The 21870-nt window shown below is 45.5% G+C and overlaps 1 protein-coding gene across 5 annotated transcripts in view; it reads left to right on the top strand.

Moving 5' to 3' along the window:
- Positions 1–21870, top strand: part of CCDC150 (coiled-coil domain containing 150) — a 37214-nt gene extending 15344 nt beyond the window's left edge. For 4 of the 5 annotated variants that reach the window (XM_068112157.2, XM_078775607.1, XM_068112155.2 and 1 more), the window contains 7 exons: positions 5924–6114; positions 6214–6340; positions 8768–8920; positions 9056–9124; positions 16066–16206; positions 16362–16448; positions 20312–21870. In XM_068112157.2, the coding sequence (XP_067968258.2) occupies positions 5924–6114; positions 6214–6340; positions 8768–8920; positions 9056–9124; positions 16066–16206; positions 16362–16448; positions 20312–20416 (873 nt within the window). In that variant the 3' untranslated portion in view covers positions 20417–21870. The remainder of the gene's footprint in view (positions 1–5923; positions 6115–6213; positions 6341–8767; positions 8921–9055; positions 9125–16065; positions 16207–16361; positions 16449–20311) is intronic. The other variant, XM_078775606.1, reaches the window with a different exon arrangement.

Raw genomic sequence — 21870 nt, 5'->3', positions numbered from 1 at the left:
TTTGTACACAAGTTCGAGGCTCGTGAAAGAGCTAACATTAATCACACAAAAAGTCAAACCGACACATAAAACACAAAACAAGAGGAGCGGTAGACAAGATGGGGAGAGAGGGGGAAGGACACAAACACAACATTTGAGAGCAGGGACATCGAGAGTAATGTGGGAGGGAGAGGGCTCGGGGGGAGGTGGGAGAGGTATAAAACATATGGACACTGCCAGGACTTCCAGGAAAGAAGTTGGAATTTCAAAAAAGTGTATTTGGGGTGAATTAGCAGGGGTAGAAAAAATGAAGGTTTTGGATGGGGGAAGATAAGAGATGGTGGTGAACAGCTGTTTTAAAGACCTGGAGGGAGGGGTGGGATTGAAGGGAGTGGGAGAGTTTGTTCCAGAGGCGGGAGAAAAGAGGAATGAAAGAGTGAAGGTCAGCAGAGAGCCTAGACTTTGGCAGTTTAACCATAAGAGGGTTGCTGGCAGATCTTGTGCGACCTGTAGGAATATTTGGGGGACAGAGCACAGAGAGAGCTGGGGAAGCAAGGCTGGAGAGGAGTTGGTAGAAGATAGAAAGACCACCAACCTGCCTGGGGTGAGTGAGTCAATGGCCCTCGGATTTAGCTTCATCGCAGGAGATTCGAATGATTCTGAAAGCTTTGGATTCAACAGCGTGAAGCCGAGCTAGGTGTGAGGCAGGATCACCGGCCCAGAGGGGGGAACAGTATTCCATTGAGCTGCGGATGAAAGCCTTGTATGTGCTGAGGAGCTCAGGTGTGCAAAGGAAGGACTTCGCACGACGGAGGATGCCCAGTCGGCGACTGGCTTTGGAGGCCAGCTTGGAAATGTGGTTTTCCCAAGAAAGATCATGGCAGATAGTGAGACCCAAAAGCTTGAGCAACAGAACTTCTTGGAGGGGATTGTTGAAAAAGTAGATGGGAGGGTTTTCCAGTCGGTCTTTTCGGAGAGACATAGTAGGAGTGTGAGATTTGTCAGGATTGAAAGGCATGTTCCACTTGTTTGACCAGTCTGTGACTTTGTCCAGGTCTGCAGAGAGTGAGGAGGCTGCAGACTGCCGATCTGAGGGATGAGGAATGGAGCAGCATAGAGGGGAGTCATCAGCAAAGAGATAGAGAGGATTTTCCAGAGAGTCGGAGAGATCATTGATGAAGACCAGAAATAGCACAGGGCCCAGAACACTACCTTGGGCAACTCCAGCCAGAACAGGAAGGGGAGATGAGAGAAACCCATTCAGGGCCACACATTGACTACGACCAGAGAGGAAGTCCACAAGCCATGTGTGGAGATTTCCATGGATACCAAAGGAGGAGAGTTTGGTGAGTAGAGCGGGGTGCCAGACCGTATCGAAGGCACGTGATATGTCGAGGGAGACAGCTCTGATTTCCTGTTTGGCATTGAGGACCTCCATCCATTGTTGAGACAGCAGAAGCAACATGTCCAGAGTAGAATGACCTGGTGTGAATCCAAATTGATGATCAGAGATCAAGCCATTGGAGAAGAGGAAGGATTTGATATCCAAAACAATGATGGATTCCATGACTTTACTGATAATTCGGAGCAGGCTGATTGGTCTGTAGTTGCAAGGGTCTGTTTTTGCACCTTTTTTGTGAAAAGCGGTAATGCTTGCTGATTTCCAAGATGCTGGCAGATGACCTTGAGCAAAAGAGACGGTGAAAATAACAGAGAGAGGGTGAGATAGAGTGGCAGAGCAGGATTTTAAGACCCTTGGGCTGATGCCGTCTGGTCCAGTTGCAGAATCAGAGTCGATGTTTGACAAAAACTTCTCCACTTTGTCAGGAGAGAAGGACACAGAGTCCAGGAGCAGTTGGGTTCGACTGGGTAAGGTGGGAACAGAGAGAGATGGGTTTGGGACACAAGATTTTGAGGCAAACACAGAGTTGAGGCATTCGGCTTTGTCACGTGCGGTGTCAACTGTGTAGCCATTTGAGGTAAGGGAGGGGATGGAGGGGGAACAAACACCAGAAATGGATTTGACCAGACGCCACCAGGATTTGGAGGAAGGAGACAGGTTTGAGAGTTCATTCTTGAGTGAGGAGAGATAGTGCTTCCTGGCACTCCTGAGGGTAGACACACACTTGTTCCGAGCTTGGTGGAAGGAACTGACATTGCCTTCAGTTGGATTTGCCTTCCAAGAGGCAAAGGCAAGTTGTTTCAGGGCAACTGCCTCACCACAAGATTCAGTGTACCATGGACGGGAGGAAGGGTAAGACAACTGAAGACGAGATGGGATAAATCTGTGCATGAGAGAGAGCAGTTTTCTTTGGAAGAATTCCCAGGAATAATAATAATAATAATGCATTTATTTTATATAGCGCTTTTCAGGAAGCCCAAAGACGCTTTGATGTAAGAGGAAGAATTGATGTTAGAGGCAGTAAAGATGGGAGACCAGTCCAGATGATTGATGGCTGCTTGCAGACTGTGCCAGTCAGCCTGAGTGAAATGCCAGACTCGCCGGTGCTGAGGAGGCTCTCTGGGAATGGCCAGAGAGATGTCCACTTTAACAAGCACATGATCAGATGAGCCGATTGGAGCAGAAGAAGAGCAGCAGACATTTGCAGGGAAGTTTGTCATAACCAAGTCAAGAAGAGAAGATACTCCATTGACTGAGATCCAGGTCGGGAAATTGACAGATTGTGTCAGTCTCAATGAGTCGCAGAAGTCCTTTGCTGAGGTGCCATGGCTGGTGAGAGAGGAACCCACACCCAGCCAGCTGGCATGCTGACAGTTGAAGTCGCCGCATATGAGGAAGAGAGCATTTGAAAGAGTTGATATAAGTTGGTCCATGTTGTCCGACAGTGAGATGTAGATGGAGTCATCACTGTTTGGAGGACGGTACAGAACACATATGAACAAAAGGTGGGAGCGGAGAGGAAGCCGTAGCCAGAGGTACTCCTGGTGGTGGGGTGGAGAGAGGGCAGTGCAAGGAGAGTGAGGAAGAGAGTTTTTGATAAAGATAGCAACTCCACCACCAGGATGAGGCTCAGGTCTATCATACCGGAGGAGGGAGTAACCTGGAAAAGATATTAAGGAATCAGAGACATCTTGAAGGAGGCAAGTTTCTGTTAAGCAGATCAAGTCTGGATTGTCAGAAGCAACCTGAATGGAGAGATCAATCAGGTTTGAGCGAAGGCCCCGGATGTTTGAGGTCCATACCGTTAATGAGGAGAGAGGGGGAGCATCGGATGCAGGACAGGGGAGGGGAGGGGTAGGGTCAGATGAATGATGAGAGGGGGAGGTAGGGAGAGCAGTTGATAGTGTGTCAGAGATTACAGAAGAGTTACAAGAAAGGGAAGAATGAGGAGGATGAAAGGTTTGATGGTGATGGGATGAGGCACAGTGAGGTGTTGTTTGAGGAGGGGCAGAGGAAAGTAGAAGGTTGGGGGAGTTGGAGGTATGAGATAGAAGGGAGACGAAGTGGGGAGGAGGCAGCTTTGATGAGGAGGGGGGAGGGGGGAGAATTGGAGGGGGATGATAGGGGGGGGGCAGATTTGAAGGGCGGGGGTTGGGGGGGAGTTTTGAAGGGGATGGGCAAGGGGGGAGTTTAGGAGGGGAGGGGCAAGGGGGAAGTTTAGGAGGGGAGGGGCAAGGGGGGAGATTTGGAGGGGAGGGGCAAGGGGGGAGTTTAGGAGGGGAGGGGCAAGGGGGGAGATTTGGAGGGGAGGGGTAAGGGGGGAGTTTAGAAAGCGGATTTTTTTGTTTGTTTGTTTTTTTGTTTTTTTTTGTTGTTTTTTTTGTATACAAAATAAAGCTGAAGCTTTATTTTGCTGAAGCAACCTTGATGTTGCTGAAGCAACCTTGATGAAGCAACCTCAAAGCTGAAGCAACCTTGATGATTGATTAATGAAAGACGATTAATGAAAGACGAACATTTGTAACAAATTGGGTTTATTGTGATTTTCAAGTTTGCGATCCGTTTAAGAATCATGGAGGAGGGGTGGAATGAATGTTAATTTAGAGCATGTAGTGAGGAAGAATTGTAAGAGATTGAATATTTTTTTGAAGTGGAATAAATTGAAAAAAGCCTTTTAAATAGGAAGAAAAACAGCATGTTGTAATATACCACTGAATAAAACACTGCAGTGGAAAGTTTAAACATATTTGAACAGAACCGTGAAGAACAATCTTATATTCACAAAAATACCAACGGGGAGAGGGCTTCGAGGGACAACCACGAGTCACGTGAACAGGGCAAAAGGTGGAGGGCAAGGAGATAATGGGGGTGGGACGAAGAAGCACACGATGAGACAACAGCACACGTGGAGAAAGGGAAATAAATGTTTTTTTTTTGTTTGTTTGTTTTTGGGGGGGGGGGGGGTAAAACGTTAAACAAAGAGTAGATGTTCGGGGGAGAAGGGAAAAATCGAAGAACCAAGCAAAAACAGCGAAGGAAGGAACTTAAGTGAACAAACTTCGACGGGGGAAGCCTCAGGCTACAAGGCCGCACACGTGGGGCAAACAGAAACGATTAATTTATGAAAGATTAACACCGAGAATCTTCCTAGGGACACACTATAGGTACACACACCGAACGATAAATGCAGTTTCGACAAAAATACAATTGTGAACAATTACTTAACTTCGAAAACGTGGAGAACGTGTACAGCTTCGAAAAACCGTGCCGTCGCCGGCAAGATCTCGTGAGGCTTGGCCCAAGATTGTCAAGCAGTGATTGGATAATTTCATCAAACTGTGTAATTGTGGGGAAAGGAGACATTTCCATGAAAAGGATTTAGCAAGAATCGGTTTAGTAATAATAATAATAATAATAATTTTATATTAATCTATCTATAATTCCAGTAATCTCTGTGTGTATGTATGTATGTATGTCTGTATGTCTGTGACCGCTGTTTCTCGACAACCACGGGTCCGATATACTTTAAACTTGCCAGGTATATTGCTGGGGACCCGAGGATGTGCCTTTTCAAGGTTTCATATTAATCGGACAAGTAGTTAGCGAGCTATGTCCAAAAAACGATTCAACCAATCAGAGAGCAGCGAGCTATCACGTGTGCCGAACGTGGCGAACAGACTCTGCCTCGGACGGCACATTTGAGAGCGTATTCATTTATTTCACATTGGCAAACTATGTTGGCGTTAAACTATGTTTTAAAACTAATTAAAACTACTTTGCGATTCTTTCGCTTTCCTGCGCGTTTGTGCACGCTATGGCGATTTCTTTACCAAACTCCGCAAGCCGTTCGCTTTGGACCAAACCATTTCATGTAAATAGAGGGGGGGGGGGATTGTCACCGTACTCGCAAGCCGTTCGCTTTGGACCAAACCATTTCATGTAAATAGAGGGGGGGGGGGGGGATTGTCACCGTACTCGCAAGCCGTTCGCTTTGGACCAAACCATTTCATGTAAATAGAGGGGGGGGATATAATTTTAGATATATATATAGTACGGGCATGCCCTAGTAATAATAATCACAGCACCTCAATATCTAGAACGGCACTCAGTAGAGCGCATACCTCTGCCAGGCTGAACAGTTTACGGTTTGTATCCCACTGATGGGCCGTTTCTGGATTCGGACCTGAACGAAAATCTAATCGGCTTTTTCTTGTAGTATAACCAACTCATCCACCAAGTTTAGTCATAATCCGTCCACAACTTTTTGAAATACCATGCCAAATACCATGCCATCTTAGCTCTTTCACGAGCCTCGATCTTGTATACAAAAAAAAAAAAAAAAAAAAAAAAAAAAAAAAAAAATCTTTCACTGATATATAATCTACTGAGTGCCGGTCTAGTCTCCCAATGTAATATTTGACTTTTGGTTTTACCTATCTATAATGTAGAGAACCATCTCGAGCTGTTCTCTCTTGTGTGCTTTTCATTTTTGGTTGTCTACCTTTGGTAGTGTTAAGGTTTGTGATCTAACTGTGCCTTCAGCTGTCTCAGTGTGAGAAGCAGCGTACTGAGCTATTTGAGGATCTATCAGGTGCTCAGCGCAAGGTGGCACGTTTCGAAGGATTATTGAGTCAGACCATGGAGGAACGTAACAAATCCTGTGAAGAGCTGAAGAAATTGCAAAACAAGGTTGCTTCCCTGCAGGAAAAGCTGCGGGAAACGGAATCACTGCGGTACGTGACAAGAAAAATAGCAATGGAGAAAGAGGCACAAATAATGCAACATCTTTTATTGTACGTTTGAGATTGTCGTGTTCACTTGTGAATGTGCAGAAACAGGGACATGGAGGCCAATCGTGAGCAGGCTGGAGTTTTTGCTTCTCAGCTGGACTCTCTGGGGCGTAACTTTCGAGCAGAACAGGACAAAGCTCGCAAAGCAGCAGCTCGACAGATCGGTGAGGTATAACCTTCGCACCCAAGATTCATTCACGATTGGCATGTAATGCCACAAAGCGCTTGCACATAATTCGTGGCGATGTGCACACGAATAGTCCGATAAGATGATTCGGAGGTAGCGCCCTTACATATGAGCTGTCTAGTCTGAATTTGAATCTTGATCTGACTGTCGGACCGGTGCTACACAGGCAGAGCATTTTATTGCAGTGTGCCGTCCCAGGGATGGTCATCAAGCTGGGCATCTTGTCTGCCTGCACAAGTCGGTGCACGTTAAAGATCCCATGGTGGCTTTCGTGAAGAGGTGGCAAGTTATCGCCGGCATCCTGAACAAATTCTAAATTCCTATTCTAACCTACAGAGGGGATCAGTGGCACCGCTGCAAACCCACAGCCTTGTGCTGCATACGGACAAAGAAGTGGTTTTTCTTTACTAAATTTTGTACCTTAAGGAAAAGTGGCTCCTCCAATTACAGTATACAATATTTTATTTATATATATATATTTACAGGGGGGGGGGGGGGGGGGTCCAGAAACCCTGGGCACATTTTGAAGAACGATACCTGCAACAAACAACTAAGTTATTATTGTTCTTTGGTGAAAAACAAAACATAATTACTCGTTAAAGTCTAATCAGTCTATTATACATGAAATAGATCAGTTCAAATGTTCAAACTGCTTTCCTTCATTGTCTGTGCACAACTGGAGCCGTGACGAAACACTGACACACAGTTCTGCATGTTTCAGTCGTTAAGGCAGCAGTCTCATTACGGATGAATTGTTTCAAGTCTCAAAGGGTGGTAGGATTTCTCGCATACACTTTGTGTTTGAGGCAACCCCAAAGGAAGAAATCACAGGGTGTTGTTAAATCACAAGACCGCAGTGGCCATTCAACCGGACCACGACGGCCAATCCATTTGTCTGTAAAGTTCAAATCATGGGCTTGGCATACACTGGCAGCATCATGAGCAGGCGCACCATCATGCATGAACCACATTTGGACATCATTGAGTGGAAATACATGTTGTTCCAACATTAGAATAGACTAGACGGATTTCTGAGAAATGTGAATGTTAGGTGCATTTTTGGGTAAAAGTTGGGAACCTCACTTTTTAACATAATTCGGGTATGCTGAATTTGATTAACCCGGTTCCCAAGCCGAATTTTGAGTTTTTGACCTTCCAATTAGCATAAACAAAATGGCTACCAAATTGCCATTTTTGGACAATTTATTTGAACAAGCATTTATATATCATGTATTTATATATTAATCATTCCCTTCAGATTCTGCTCGAGACGTGGCAGCATGTTTTACCTCTGTGTTTTCCTCCAAGTCTCGAGTGTCCAACCCATCCCACGATGGCCTCATTACCCCCTCGCACCAAGTGCCTTCTTGACTCGGTGTCCTTCACACCTGAGAAGGTAGAGAAAGCTCACCCCAGCCTCAACTCTCCATTGAGGACATGGCCAGATGGCATCAGTGCCCATGCTCTGAAATCCTGCTCTTGCTTTTCCTTTGTCTGCTCTATTCAACCTGTCCTACCTTGTGCTTGGAGATCCGTAAGTATCCCTCCCATTCATAAAAATGGTGCACAAACACATCCTCCCATTTTAGGCCAGTAAGATTGCATCCAATTCCCAGCAAAATCATGGAATATATTGTCTCTGCTGATGTTGTCTTTCCTCTTTTCAAGCAGTGTTATCCCTGACCATCATTGGTCACTCGACTTTGGATATGCTGCTGCTCGTTCAGCAATCGTCAGAATCATATGTTCGACATTTGACAGTCAGGTATCCTGCTCTGCTTGTCGAGCTCTCCTGCTACATACAATGCTGCATTCACACCTGGTTTTCTGATTTCGTTCCTTATGCAGTCAGCACTTTCCTATCAATGGATCTCTCTCCTCTACTCTCCCGATGGAGGCTGGAATACCTCAAGGCAATGTCATTGGCAGAGTCATGTTACTAAACAACTTCTCTTATACTCTGGCAAACGTGCAGTACCCTATGCGAAGGACAGGTGCGCCTCTGCCTCACTCTCCAGCTGTCACTCTCCTGATATGGAATTGATTAAAACGGCCGGTTTGATAAATGGAACATCTATCATTCCTAGCAAATCTAATAAATGGAAACTCCTGCACCCGCTTCCCATAACCAATCCCACCTATTAGAAAATGACTGTTTCCTTCCCTCTCTTCCCGTTCATCCATTCTCTTGTGTATTGCGTCCACCTGTTGTCCGATTGCGCAACTGTTTGTGCATTACCATTGACCCCCATCTCCTCTCTTCCATGAGCTTATATGTTTGCATACAGAAAGAGAATAATAAATGAAGACCTTATGGAGTTCAAGTTGAAGATTGTAATGAACATGTTCTCATTTGCAAAAAGCAGTTGACGTTATGGGCTCGGCTAATAGTAGGCATTCATGTGACAGACTAAAAGGATGGCTGAAGATGAGCGTGGGCGAACTGCGGAGTTGAGCCGTGCAAACCGTGAGCTGCGGCAGCGCTTAAAGGAGCTGGAAGAGGCAGCTTTGGCTCACCAGAGTTTGCGTAGAGCACGGCTTGGAGAGTCACGCAAGATTAAGGTACGCACAACCGTGTGTTGTCTTTTGCATGCACGTCTCGTACCCTCCCACGTTTTCTTTTTCGAACAATGTGCTAATTTCATCAGTTTGACATGGAAGATTGCTATTGAGTGTTGCTGTTGTGATTTTGAGCAGGAGGTGGAAGCTGAGCTCGATATCTTGAAAAGGCTGCGCAAGGAAAACGAAAAGCACAATGCACAGCAGGTACTAAACCAGCCAACTTCCTTTAATATCATCCGAGTATCCTGTTTAATCATCATATAATTTGAGAAGCATTTCTTTAACTTCTTTATGCACTCCTAAACCGCTGGATGGAATTATTTGAAAACTGGTGGTTGTATTCGTTTTGTGCACAGCAAGATTTTAGGCAATTTAAGTTTTTTTTAAGAGTCCCCGGTGATGTTCAAGGTGAGAGACATGGGAGTGGGAGGTGTTACGTGGTCCTCCCGGTGACTACCTGGTCTCGGTGACCCCCGGACCGTGAGAGGAACTCCGCCAGAAAGATCTATGATTTATACGCTTTCGTAACGCAATCAATATGAATTTCAGTCAATAAGAAACCCCACACCAAGGATCCGGAGTAATCAATAATATATTCCCGAGCAATCAACAACCATCAACAATCCACAATCAATATTACGAAGATGGCCATCTTACATATGTGTCCCCCCCTGTCCCCACTCACGACCACTTGGGTCACTGTCCCTCACAATGTCTCTCTTCTCCGCACACGGGCGGTTGAACGAACCCCGGGCGGACGTGCTCCAAACGTGCACGTCTCGTACCGGGGACAGCTGCTGCAGCGCACACCTCCTTTTCAAGCAACGGGGCAAAACCAAGCGCGGCTTGCAACGCGCGCGAGGCCCAAGGTGCGACCCGTACACGTCCTTGTAGACGGTGAGGCGAACTGTGCCGGACGCTGGGTTCCATGCACGAACCCACGGCGACTTGACGTGTAAATGGGTAATTACCCCGCCCAGGTAACTCTTCTCGCCAGACGGGCTTTCAAACGCAGCGTTCCCCGCTGCTCAATATCGATACCGCTCTTCTCGGCGCTGGGCGAGGAAGAAGAAGAGAATCGCCGCTTCTCCCGGACCTCGTGTCTTTTTTCTTCCGTTTCCGGTCTCCTTTTCCCCAGAAGAGCTCCTGACCCTTTAATCACAACAACCTTTAATCGACTGCACATTAATAAGCAAAGACCTGAATAGTAATTCACATAAATCCGTAACACTCCCCCCCTTCAAGAAAGAAAGTTTGACCCCAGCGAAAACTTTCTTTGCCGGCCAACTTGGATAAACAAACCAGATAACTCACACCCCCAAATCATCAGTTCCCCCCGGGCACAATTATCACTTAAAAATAAAGCAACAAAATTTCACCAAAACCCCTAGATTAATTCACTCTGGACCAAGCGTCAACCACTTCTAGTTTCTCTTGAATGACGGTTAAGAGGTGGTGACCAAAGCCCCCAAATTTAAACCTCTCGATAGCACTTTTTCGGGAGGCCCAGCTGAGTATTCCCTACATGGACGCCTTAAGGAATGTGGAGTTCACGGTTAGTCCGGGGAGGAAAGTTCATTACATGGACGCCTTTAAGAACGTGGAGTTCACGGTTAGTCCGTGCAGGAAAGTTCACTACCTGGACGCCTTTAAGAACGTGGCGTTCACGGTTAGTCCGTGTAGGAGCCCCGGCTCGGCGGCTCCCCCGTATCTAGTGCTTCAACTTCTCCAGACTCCTAACAGTTACGGTGGGACCCCTTGTCCCAGCCGTTACTTGACTGGCGGTCTCCTTCTCGGCCAGTGCTCTGACATTCATTCTTTCGGGAGGTGCCGTAACTCTGGGAGCCTCCATAGTAATATCGGCTGCTGCCAACCCCAAAACTACCTCCACGTTGTCCTCTTCTGTAGACCTCTCGACGCCGACGAAATGCCTTCCCTACTGTTATGGTCCGACCCTCCAAAGCCTTACCATTCCAATTCTTCTCTGCCTCTCTGGCGTCTCTTGTGCTTGTAAACGTGACAAAGCCGAACCCTCTTGACCGTTGCGTTTCCCTGTCTTTTACCACCCGCACTTCCACCAGCGGCCCATATCTGTTGAAGACAGAGGTCAGAACTTCTTCCTCTGTGTTGAAGTTCAGTCCCCCTACAAATAACTTGGAACTTTTGTCGCCATCCCGAGCTGGGGTGGTGTTATTTCCCCTGCGGGGCTCTTTATCCACCCTCGGGTTACCATAAATTTGCCCCCCGGCCAAATCATTCCCGATAATCACAGATACTCCCTCTACAGGAAGCGTGGCTTGTAAACCGACGGTGACCGGTCCTGACACCAAATCGGATTCCAAATGGATGACATGAAGTGGGGCACTAACACAGCCACCGATCCCTTGTAACCGAACACTATCACCAGTTGCGGTACTCTTTGACAATGGCAAAATGCCTTCAAGCATTAAGGATTGATGGGCTCCTGTGTCCCTCAAAACCCTAACCGGTCTTGGGTTAGTCAAGTCTCCCTTGAGTGAGACCAACCCCTCATAAATAAATGGTTGGTAACTCTTCTGTGGGCGATTTCTTACGCTTGCCATCACATTCGGAGTGGTAATAGTCGGACTCCACTCTGGGTTTTCCCTTTTCATGAGGTAACAACTGGACATCAAGTGTCCAGGTTTCTTGCAAAAAGCGCAAGTAGGCCCGGAGGAAAAACTCGTGGTCTGCCTCGGGCCCCCCGAAAAATAAGTTTGTCTTGGGCCCGTAGCCACCTGATTTCGAACAGTTCGGGTATCAGCGTTGTCCCCATAATCATCTCGAGGCCGCCGCCATGTATTGTCGTTCTCCGCACCTGCTGTTCCACACCTCCCCTGCGGAGATCTAGGCGAGGAGTTAGGTTCGTGGACCCCTATCCGGTGTGTTAAGGCATAATCATCTGCCATGGTGGCTGCGTCCCACAACTTCGGTACTTTCTTTTCCTGCAGGTACACTTTGATGTCCTCGTGGACACACTGTTGAAATTCCTCCACCAGCATCAGGTCACGCAATGCTTCGAAGTCGTTCCCGACTCCTTTTGACTCACACCACCGATCAAACATGTTTTCTTTCACTCTAGCAAACTCCACATGGGTCTCACTCTCCATCTTCCTGGCATTCCTGAATTTTTGCCGGTAAGCTTCCGGAACCAACTCATCGGCTTTGAGGATATGCTTCTTCAATACCTCATAATCTGCACATTGGTCCATTGGTAACGCCGAATAAATCTCTTGAGCTTTACCCACCAGCACACTTTGCACTAGTATGGTCCAGGCCTCCTCCGGCCAGTTTAACTGTCGAGCCACTTTCTCAAAGTGTGGAAAAAATTGAGTGACTTCCTTTTCACTGAAGGGTGGAACCAGCCTCACATGTCTGCCCACATCCCAGGTGTTCTGGCTAGGTGTCGACCCCGTCAGCAAGGGTGGTACCTCTCCCCGTTCTCTCATTACCTCCAGCTCCTTGAATTTAATCTCTTGCTGAAGCGCCAGATCACGTTCCTTCAACTCCCTTTCGGCTTTTCTCTCCTCTGCTTCGAGTTCCCTGGCAGCTCTCCTCTCCTCTGCTTTTCTCCCTTCTAACCTTTCCTGGAGTTCTCGTTCCACTCTCCTTTCCTCTGCTTGTTTCTCTTCTCTCCTCTCTTCTGCTTTCCTTTCTTCTTCTGCTCTTTCCTTTTCTGCTTTCCTTTCTTCTTCTTTTAACCTTTCCTGGAGTTCTCGTTCCACTCTCCTTTCCTCTGCTTGTTTCTCTCCTCTCTTCTGCTTTCCTTTCTTCTTCTGCTCTTTCCTTTTCTGCTTTCCTTTCTTCTTCTTTGATCCGTTCCTGGCTCCGTAATTGCAACTCCAGTTTCCGGAGCTCAACGTCTTCTGGTTCTTCGGGTAGCCACTGCCAGGCTAACTCGTCCCATGTTCCTAATCCCACCATAGACTGTATCACCGTGGTCTGCAACTCTGCCTTCCTCAAATTAGTTCGGACCTCCAAGTTAAAATGTTTGGCCAATTTCAAGAGGTCCGCTTTTAGTAACGCTCGGAACTGTGCCTCACTAGGTGTTACCGCAAAGTTCTGTGCAACAAACGCCATGGTGACTATCGTTAACACCTGTTAACCTTCACCCAAGACTTTACCAACAAAGAAAAGCAACAGTCTTACTATTATTGCTATTGTTTTTTTTGTTTTTTTTGTTGTTGTTTTGTCGACAGAGCAAAACAATTTTGGGAACGTTGGAAAAGTTCCCACTCTTGGGAATTCTTTCCCGGACTAAAATTTAGAAAATTTTATAGATCCCGGACGTAGACCCAATTGTGAATCCGCAAATTGTAATTTGGACGAGCCCCCAATTCTGTTACGTGGTCCTCCCGGTGACTACCTGGTCTCGGTGACCCCCGGACCGTGAGAGGAACTCCGCCAGAAAGATCTATGATTTATACGCTTTCGTAACGCAATCAATATGAATTTCAGTCAATAAGAAACCCCACACCAAGGATCCGGAGTAATCAATAATATATTCCCCGAGCAATCAACAACCATCAACAATCCACAATCAATATTACGAAGATGGCCATCTTACATATGTGTCCCCCCCTGTCCCCACTCACGACCACTTGGGTCACTGTCCCTCACAATGTCTCTCTTCTCCGCACACGGGCGGTTGAACGAACCCCGGGCGGACGTGCTCCAAACGTGCACGTCTCGTACCGGGGACAGCTGCTGCAGCGCACACCTCCTTGCCAAGCAACGGGGCAAAACCAAGCGCAGCTTGCAACGCGCGCGAGGCCCAAGGTGCGACCCGTACGCGTCCTTGTAGACGGTGAGGCGAACTGTGCCGGACGCTGGGTTCCGTGCACGAACCCACGGCGACTTGACGTGTAAATGGGTAATTACCCCGCCCAGGTAACTCCTCTCGCCAGACGGGCTTTCAAACGCAGCGTTCCCCGCTGCTCAATATCGATACCGCTCTTCTCGGCGCTGGGCGAGGAAGAAGAAGAGAATCGCCGCTTCTCCCAGACCTCGTGTCTTTTTTCTTCCGTTTCCGGTCTCCTTTTCCCCAGAAGGGCTCCTGACCCTTTAATCACAACAACCTTTAATCGACTACACATTAATAAGCAAAGACCTGAATAGTAATTCACATAAATCCGTAACAGAGGGGCAGCAAAATCTGTATGTATCGTACAGTGCCACTTCCGGTGTGAAGGGGTATTACAGGTGTGCTAATTCTGGAGGAGTTAATCTGTCCGTAAGGATATAGGAATGAATGTGTCCTCATGGATGGGGGAAATTAACCCGTCCTCATCGATGGGGCAATTAGCCCGTCTGAAAGAACGGGGGGATTGTCCCATCCTCAAGGATGGGGGAGTTGACCCATCCTCAAAGATGGGTGAATGGCCTGCCTTTAGAATGGGGAAATGAACGCCTTCTCACAGATGGGGGAATTATCCAGTCCGCAAAGATAGGGGAATTATTAACCCCTCAGCAAGGATAGGGGAATTAACCCGTCTGCAAGGATGGGAGAATTATTCCATCCGTAAAGATGGGGGAAATTCCCAAGCCTGCACCCGAACCGCGAAGCCAACACCAGGCTCTGTTATGCTTAGTATTTATTTTACATACTTATTTCAATGCTACATGTTTTATATTTATTTTACATGTTTATTTCAATGTTACATGTTTTCTATTTATTTTACACATTTATTTCAATGTTTACGCATTTATTTTACACATTCATTTCAATGTTTTGCATGTTTTATATTTATTTTGCATGTTTATTTCAATGTTTACATGTTATATATTGATTACTTGTTGATTTAAATGTTCACATGCTTTATATTGATTTTAGACATTCATTGCAATTGTGATATGTTTATTTTTGGCTGTCACCCACCTTCCTGTATATTTTCCAGGAACCTAACCCCATTTTTCCCATGAGGTTTAAGTACGATACTTACTTTCACAGTTTTTGATCTTATGGCACTTTTCAGGAATGTATCCCCTGCGCGATGTTTAAGGGTTTACTGTACTGGGAAATTCACAAGGGTTGCATTTGCTGATTCATGGTGCAGCTTTTGTTTTTCATTTAAAGATGTAAAGTGAATTATTGATCATACCTTATAAATTTCAGGTTTTAAAATTTTATCCATGTATACACAAAGAATTAAGTTAAGCACCCCCCCGTTTTTTTACAACCTCGCACATTACAAGTTTGTTGTCGTCAAAACAGTGTAATATACCCATGATATTGCTATATTTTCTGGAAAAGTGATATTATGGTCACATAAAAACATAACAATCATGCCGTTTTCAATATTTTATTCTGAATAATTTAAGGTGAAATTTTTTGGGAATTTTAGGCATATTTTCACCTCAATTTAAGTATGGAGCTATAGGTCCATCACGGACAGTGTGGATGACGTTTATGTTTTCTAACGTACAGTCATTGTTCTGAGAAGACCTCTAGCGATCTTTGCGTCAATAACGTGTGTAGGACCCACGTGATCGGATCACTGACTCAACCCTACGTCTCATAGACCCTGTAAGCCGTCGTATGCGTTGCTGTGGCAGGTTGTTCCATTCCCGATGTAATGCACGTTCCAATTCATCCAGATTGGCTATTGGAGGGACCATCTTCGCAATTTGTCGTCCCAACATGTCCCAAACGTGCTCGAGGGGGTTCAGGTCAGGACTGTACGCAGGCCAGGGGATGGTTGTCACAGCACCTTGCTCCATCCGATCACGTGGGTCCTACACACGTTATTGACGCAAAGATCGCTAGAGGTCTTCTCAGAACAATGACTGTACGTTAGAAAACATAAACGTCATCCACACTGTCCGTGATGGACCTATAGCTCCATACTTAAATTGAGGTGAAAATATGCCTAAAATTCCCAAAAAATTTCACCTTAAATTATTCAGAATAAAATATTGAAAACGGCATGATTGTTATGTTTTTATGTGACCATAATATCACTTCTCCAGAAAATATAGCAATATCATGGGTATATTACACTGTTTTGACGACAACAAACTTGTAATGTGCGAGGTTGTAAAAAAACGGGGGGGGGTGCTTAACTTAATTCTTTGTGTATATTTTTCACTTTAAAAGCACATGCCATGTCTTGCTCTGTCCTGATGAGGTGGTGCATTTTGAACGGTGTGAGCGGCAGTCACAGCAGCTGATGGAGGAAGTGGCTGCTCTGAACTCTGCCTGCAACGCCTCCTCGACACAAGTGCAGCATATGGAAGTTGAGCTACAAGAGGAACGTACCCAGAGACAGGTGCCGCCCCGCACTCACTCCATGCCAATTTATTTTCAATCCTTCATATAAATGTCGTCAAAAATCAAACAAAGTGCAGGGCAGATGCGCGTTCTATCTCTTTTGAGAAAACTGGGAATTTGTGTCCCTCATAGCATGCGCTGTATTCTCTGCAGAAAAGTGAAGAGAAAATGGCACACTTGATGGAGAAAAACACAGAGCTGAAACACAAACTCCTGCAAGCCAGCTACGAGTCGCAACAGGTGGGCTGCCCAATGCCCGGCACTATTTTTGGGAATCAAGGAAACGAACACGATGATCATATTTCATTGGCTCTGTTTTTTTTTTTCCAAGAAGCCCGATACCCGATACTGAAAGATTTCATCATTAAGATCCCAGTTATAACGAGTCATTTGCAATCCCTACACCATCATTCTCCGCTCTGCCAATATCAACAAAGCATGAAACATTGCTTCAAAATTGCCTCTTGCCTGATCCTCCATAGGTTTGCATTACGTTTTGTTATTTGACTTGCACTGTATTAACAAAATTAATGGGACGGCACACCTAAACTGGAAACGAACCCTCGCAACCTGCTTGTACATTTTCAAAAACTAAGGAACCACTAACGAGTATAGCCGCCTTGTAAGCAAGGCTCAGAGCCAGCGTTTTGACCACCATGTGGTCTTATAATGGGACTGTGTATAGCCATTATACATGAGGACCTGAGTATAAAAGCTAAATGGCTACAAAAATCAGATGGTGAGGCCTAATATTAATTGCATCATTTTTCAAGGCAATGCTGAAAATGAAAACTTTACTCGTGAAAAAAAAGAAAGAAGAAAAACTGTTGTTCAGTCAGTCACTGACTTGCATCTTGATCAGCAGGTACGACTAAGATAGCTCAGTTAGTGCACACACGTTCGTGCCGCCTTTTTTTTTATGTCGAAGGCTCCAGTCACGGACTATATAGTCCTCAGAGGCCAGACCTTAAATAAAATAGCTGCATTGATAGAAAAGTGAGGAAAGAGAATAGTCTAAGAGTTTTTGAGGAAGTAAAAAAAAAAAATCTTCTTTTTGAAAAGGGGAAGATCGTAAGTGTTTGGAAAGACATGAGAAGGTAAAGCGTTCCAGAGTTGGACAGTGGAGGTCTTCCAGTCGTCTGTGTTCTATTCTCGACTCGCAATGGGATTTTACAGACATGGAGGTGTTTCATCCCTTTGTGTGCCGTTTGTCGGATTGGACCCATCTGTGAGTATCTGTTACCGGCGAATATTAATGATGCAAGGGTGGCGGTGGCTGCATTTCCTGGGGGTGCAGCGTTGCCGCTGATGCAATGTCCCCCATTAACAGTAAGCTTGTAATCATTTTGCCGACCTCGGAAGGATGACAGGCTGAGTCAACCCACCTGGTGTTAATTCAACGGTCTGACAGGGGCTCAAACTCAGGACCCTTGGATCTCAAGCCAGCCACCTTCACCGTAAAACCAACACCGATGCAAGAGTGACTTTCAACAGAGATTAGCTGAGTCGTTGTCAGCACCATGGCCAAGTTCCAACCCTTACCTATAGGTAGACTGCACATTTACATCAGGGGCATCATTGCTCCTTGGTAACAATGCGATCAGCAGGCCAACTGAGAATGCACGTACAATCCTATGGGACATTATCACAGACCATGAAATGTGCGAGTATTAATTTTCACGAGTACAAATCTTTAGCATTAAGCAGAGATGTCTACATTGGAATCTTTATTTGCAATGCACTGTAGGGAAATAAGCTTCATGTGTTTTGTGAATTATAAAAGTGAACCATCCAGTACATCATAGCTAAGATTATCACCATCTCTCAATCCCTCAAATTCCATTTACATTGCCCTTATATTGTCGTGTCAGCCCTGTGAACACCTCAGGACGACGGAAAGCCGAACGTTGTTAACTCTGAGGCGTACTTTGAACCCTGGCGGGATTATCTTTTCGCCCGCGCAGGAAAGCCCGAAGCCTTACCTGATCGGCCTATGGGACATTATCACAGACCATGAAATGTGCGAGTATTAATTTTCACGAGTACAAATCTTTAGCATTAAGCAGAGATGTCTACATTGGAATCTTTATTTGCAATGCACTGTAGGGAAATAAGCTTCATGTGTTTTGTGAATTATAAAAGTGAACCATCCAGTACATCATAGCTAAGATTATCACCATCTCTCAATCCCTCAAATTCCATTTACATTGCCCTTATATTGTCGTGTCAGCCCTGTGAACACCTCAGGACGACGGAAAGCCGAACGTTGTTAACTCTGAGGCGTACTTTGAACCCTGGCGGGATTATCTTTTCGCCCGCGCAGGAAAGCCCGAAGCCTTACCTGATCGGACGGCTGACATGGGGTTAATCCAAACCCACAGAACAAAGAAACGAGACAGGACAGAAAAGTAAAATTCAACAAATATAAATTTATTTACAGTAATGTAAAAGATAACAAAAGGTGAGGTAAACTAAAATTCCTAGGTTGAGGATCCTCCATCCGACTCATATACAGACAGGGGAATGATAAAAAGAAAAGAAGAAAATAATGTTACTTAACTCAGCTTTACTGTTCCAGCGAGGACGTCGATCTAGTCGGCAGTTCCAAAACGGCCGAAGCCGCGTGCAGGTCCCACTCCAACAATGGCATGGAGATGCTTTTTCGTTGCACCCCGACCGTGAGGTAATCCATGCAGGTGGCCCTCTTTCGCTAACAAGGCTCCGATGATCCTTCCAGCGCACACAGACAAGCGCCCATCGTCCTCCCACGCAAAACAACCCAGCGACCGCCGTGACCAAGACCAGGACAAGAGCAAAAGGCAAACGCAGGCGTTCTCTTTGAAAGCCAGCACAAAAGAGAGAGAAAATGTCATCTCCTATTGCTTTTTCTCGGAGTATCCCGATGACGTCATCCTTTTGACCAATCGCCCAGCACCGACGAATCTACCCAACCAATCGTCCTTTGGGGCGTGGCCTCATGGCCACTCTTGACGCCCAATGACAAAGCTCGGGGCATGGCCTGTCAATTCCAGTCCTCCGAGGCAGAGCCTAGCCGTCCTTCGGGGATGTTCGGCCGGGCGGGATTCCTTTGCTGATTGGCAAATGTTCGGATTTCTGTCGGGCGATTATGGTTATTGTAGTGGCGGCCCTTTTGTGATGAAATAAAACAAAAGGAAAAATTACAGGGAGCCAATTACACACTGGGATTTATTAATCTTACGCCCTACAACTAGTTAACACAAAAACCGCGCCCCTTATGGCGACATGCAAACACCCTTGCCCACAGTCAACCTACTCAATAGAGATTCTTCTTCTTCGCGGCATACGGTCCATTCTAAGCTATACATTCCTAACTTTCCAAAGGTATTTCTTCACCTACCCCCCCAAACGTAACAATATTCTTGAAGTTATTGTTGGACAACCAAGGAATGGCATTTAAGATGAGGATGACTGTACTTTGTGGTCACAAATTATGAATGTATGATATTACTAGTTATAATTTTGAGGTGCATCATTCCTAATAACCTTGCTTAATGGAAATGCTTTTGGCATGTGCCCCAAGTTCCAAGGATGCAATATTTGATAAGACAACCTTTGGGAACAGGACTTCAACTTTGGGTACCGATCCATACCGATGAACTCCTTTGGTACATTTCTACCCACAAATCATATTCAACGCTCCAAGGTTTCAGGATGTACACAATTATTATTATTTTTAATATCAATCTAACTGTACCATGTCCCAAAAGTAAAATGACAAAATCCAGCCTCGAAAATAAGCGAGAACCACGAGGATGGAACGAGGTCATGTTTTTTCCACATTTTTAACAATGCTCATTACCCAACTTGTGTAAAACCTGTTCATGTAGAAGAAACCGAGGCACAGGAACTCGGTGATTTATTACGATGTCCCTTTCCGATACGGCTTGCTCTATCACAACAGCTCTGAGCACTCGCACGTCAGAATGCTCTTTCTTCGACAGCAGGCTTCTCTCAATTGCTCGTTAATAAAAGCGGCAAAGCAATAGGCTTTTCTCCATCCAGCAAGCTTTTGAACACATTCTTGTGACTAATTCAATTTTGTTCTCCTTTCTTTCCGACAGGTATCAGCCAGCCTGAAAGAGGCGCAGGAGTGGTTTCGCCTCAAGTTTGAAAGGCTGCAAGCAGAGCTCAAAATGGCCAGGCAGAAGGACAGCAGCATACGTTGAGCCAGGTGGGCAGAGCAAACTCCCTGGGTATGCTTCGCTGAAGATCTCGTCTCCTGGAGCAAAGAATATCTGTGCCTTTTCTTTTGCTCAACGAGCCCATAGCCTTTTGATGGCTTATTGTAATCAAAGTGCAATTTTCATCAGACATTTGGGCTGGAAGGATAGACTATAACTCAGAGATATGCACACTGACTTCTGAGCTGTCTAGCCTGGGGTTGAATCCCAACCCAGCTATAAACTGACATCCTGGTGTTTCACAGGCAGGGTGATCCAATGTCCCTCAGATGGATGTTTAATGGGCATCCCGTCTGCTGGGATTAGTTGGTGGACGTTAAACATCCCACAGTGTCCTTCACAAAGAGAAGGCGAGCTGTTGCCGGCACCGTGAGCAATTAACAAATTCCTGCTGCAATCAACAGTGGCAATTTTACTCCTAGCAAAAAATCTGCTGCAAAGGATAGGATAACACTGTTTAAACCCCTACTTGTCTTGTATTGTTATTATGCACCTTGCTCTCTTCTTGATGGGTTACCACTTCAATGCAGCTTGTTTTATATGCACATTTTAATTTTTGCCTAACAAAATAATAAGCAATGAAGTCTCGATTATTTGAGACTAGCAGAGTACTTACCGTACAGGTGATGTTGTTCTAAGCATACAACACGTCCTTCTGACAGATACCTATATTTGGGTGGTGTATAGGTAACCAACAACTCCCTCAATCACTCCTGAAAAAAAATATATATAGGTTACACACCAAGCAAAAACATGTCTACTGCCTTTTAATTCAAAACACTTTACTGGATAAAACCTCTGCACAAGAGGAACCAGGAATGCTGCACCGTAGTGTGGGGACTTGTGATACCACCTCCCACCTGAAGGGGGCGCTACATGATACATATTTGCATAGAGAATTTGTGTTCACCTTCCTCCCCCACACCTCATCAAGACCACCAGCAACGTTAAAAAAAAAACATTAAAAAAACATCCATATGCACTATTTGGGGTCATGCTAATCCTACATAGCAAGTCTGGATGTAATTGGGCCAAAACTGTAGGAGTAGCGCGACAGACAAACAATCACACACACCGGTCCGTGAATTATAGTGAGGATTACACAGTTGTGATCAAGATTGCCATCCCAGTTTAACATTGTACAATCTGTATGAATTTGACTTCTTGGGTTTTGGAATTTCAACTTGGGGCAATCCTTGCAATTCGGTTTGGTTTTCACAACTCTCCATCATGTTACACTGCTCTTGTCTGAGCCTGGACCTCTGCATACCTTTACACAAAAATAAATAAAACTCCAAGGACAGACGCATTACTGGGCAAAGTGCTATTGTCAGATAAAGATTGTTGATCAAATATATGCAAATGAGAGAAAGAGGTCCACATCAATGCCAAACCTGTAAAAAAAAAGAAATGTTTAACAGAATAAAGAAATATGATCA

Source organism: Myxine glutinosa, chromosome 4, assembly GCF_964187855.1.
Source record: "Myxine glutinosa chromosome 4, kmMyxGlut1.1, whole genome shotgun sequence".
NCBI lineage: Eukaryota > Metazoa > Chordata > Myxini > Myxiniformes > Myxinidae > Myxine > Myxine glutinosa.
The sequence above is the reverse complement of the archived record's forward strand: the minus strand, read 5'-3'. Positions and strand labels throughout refer to the sequence as shown.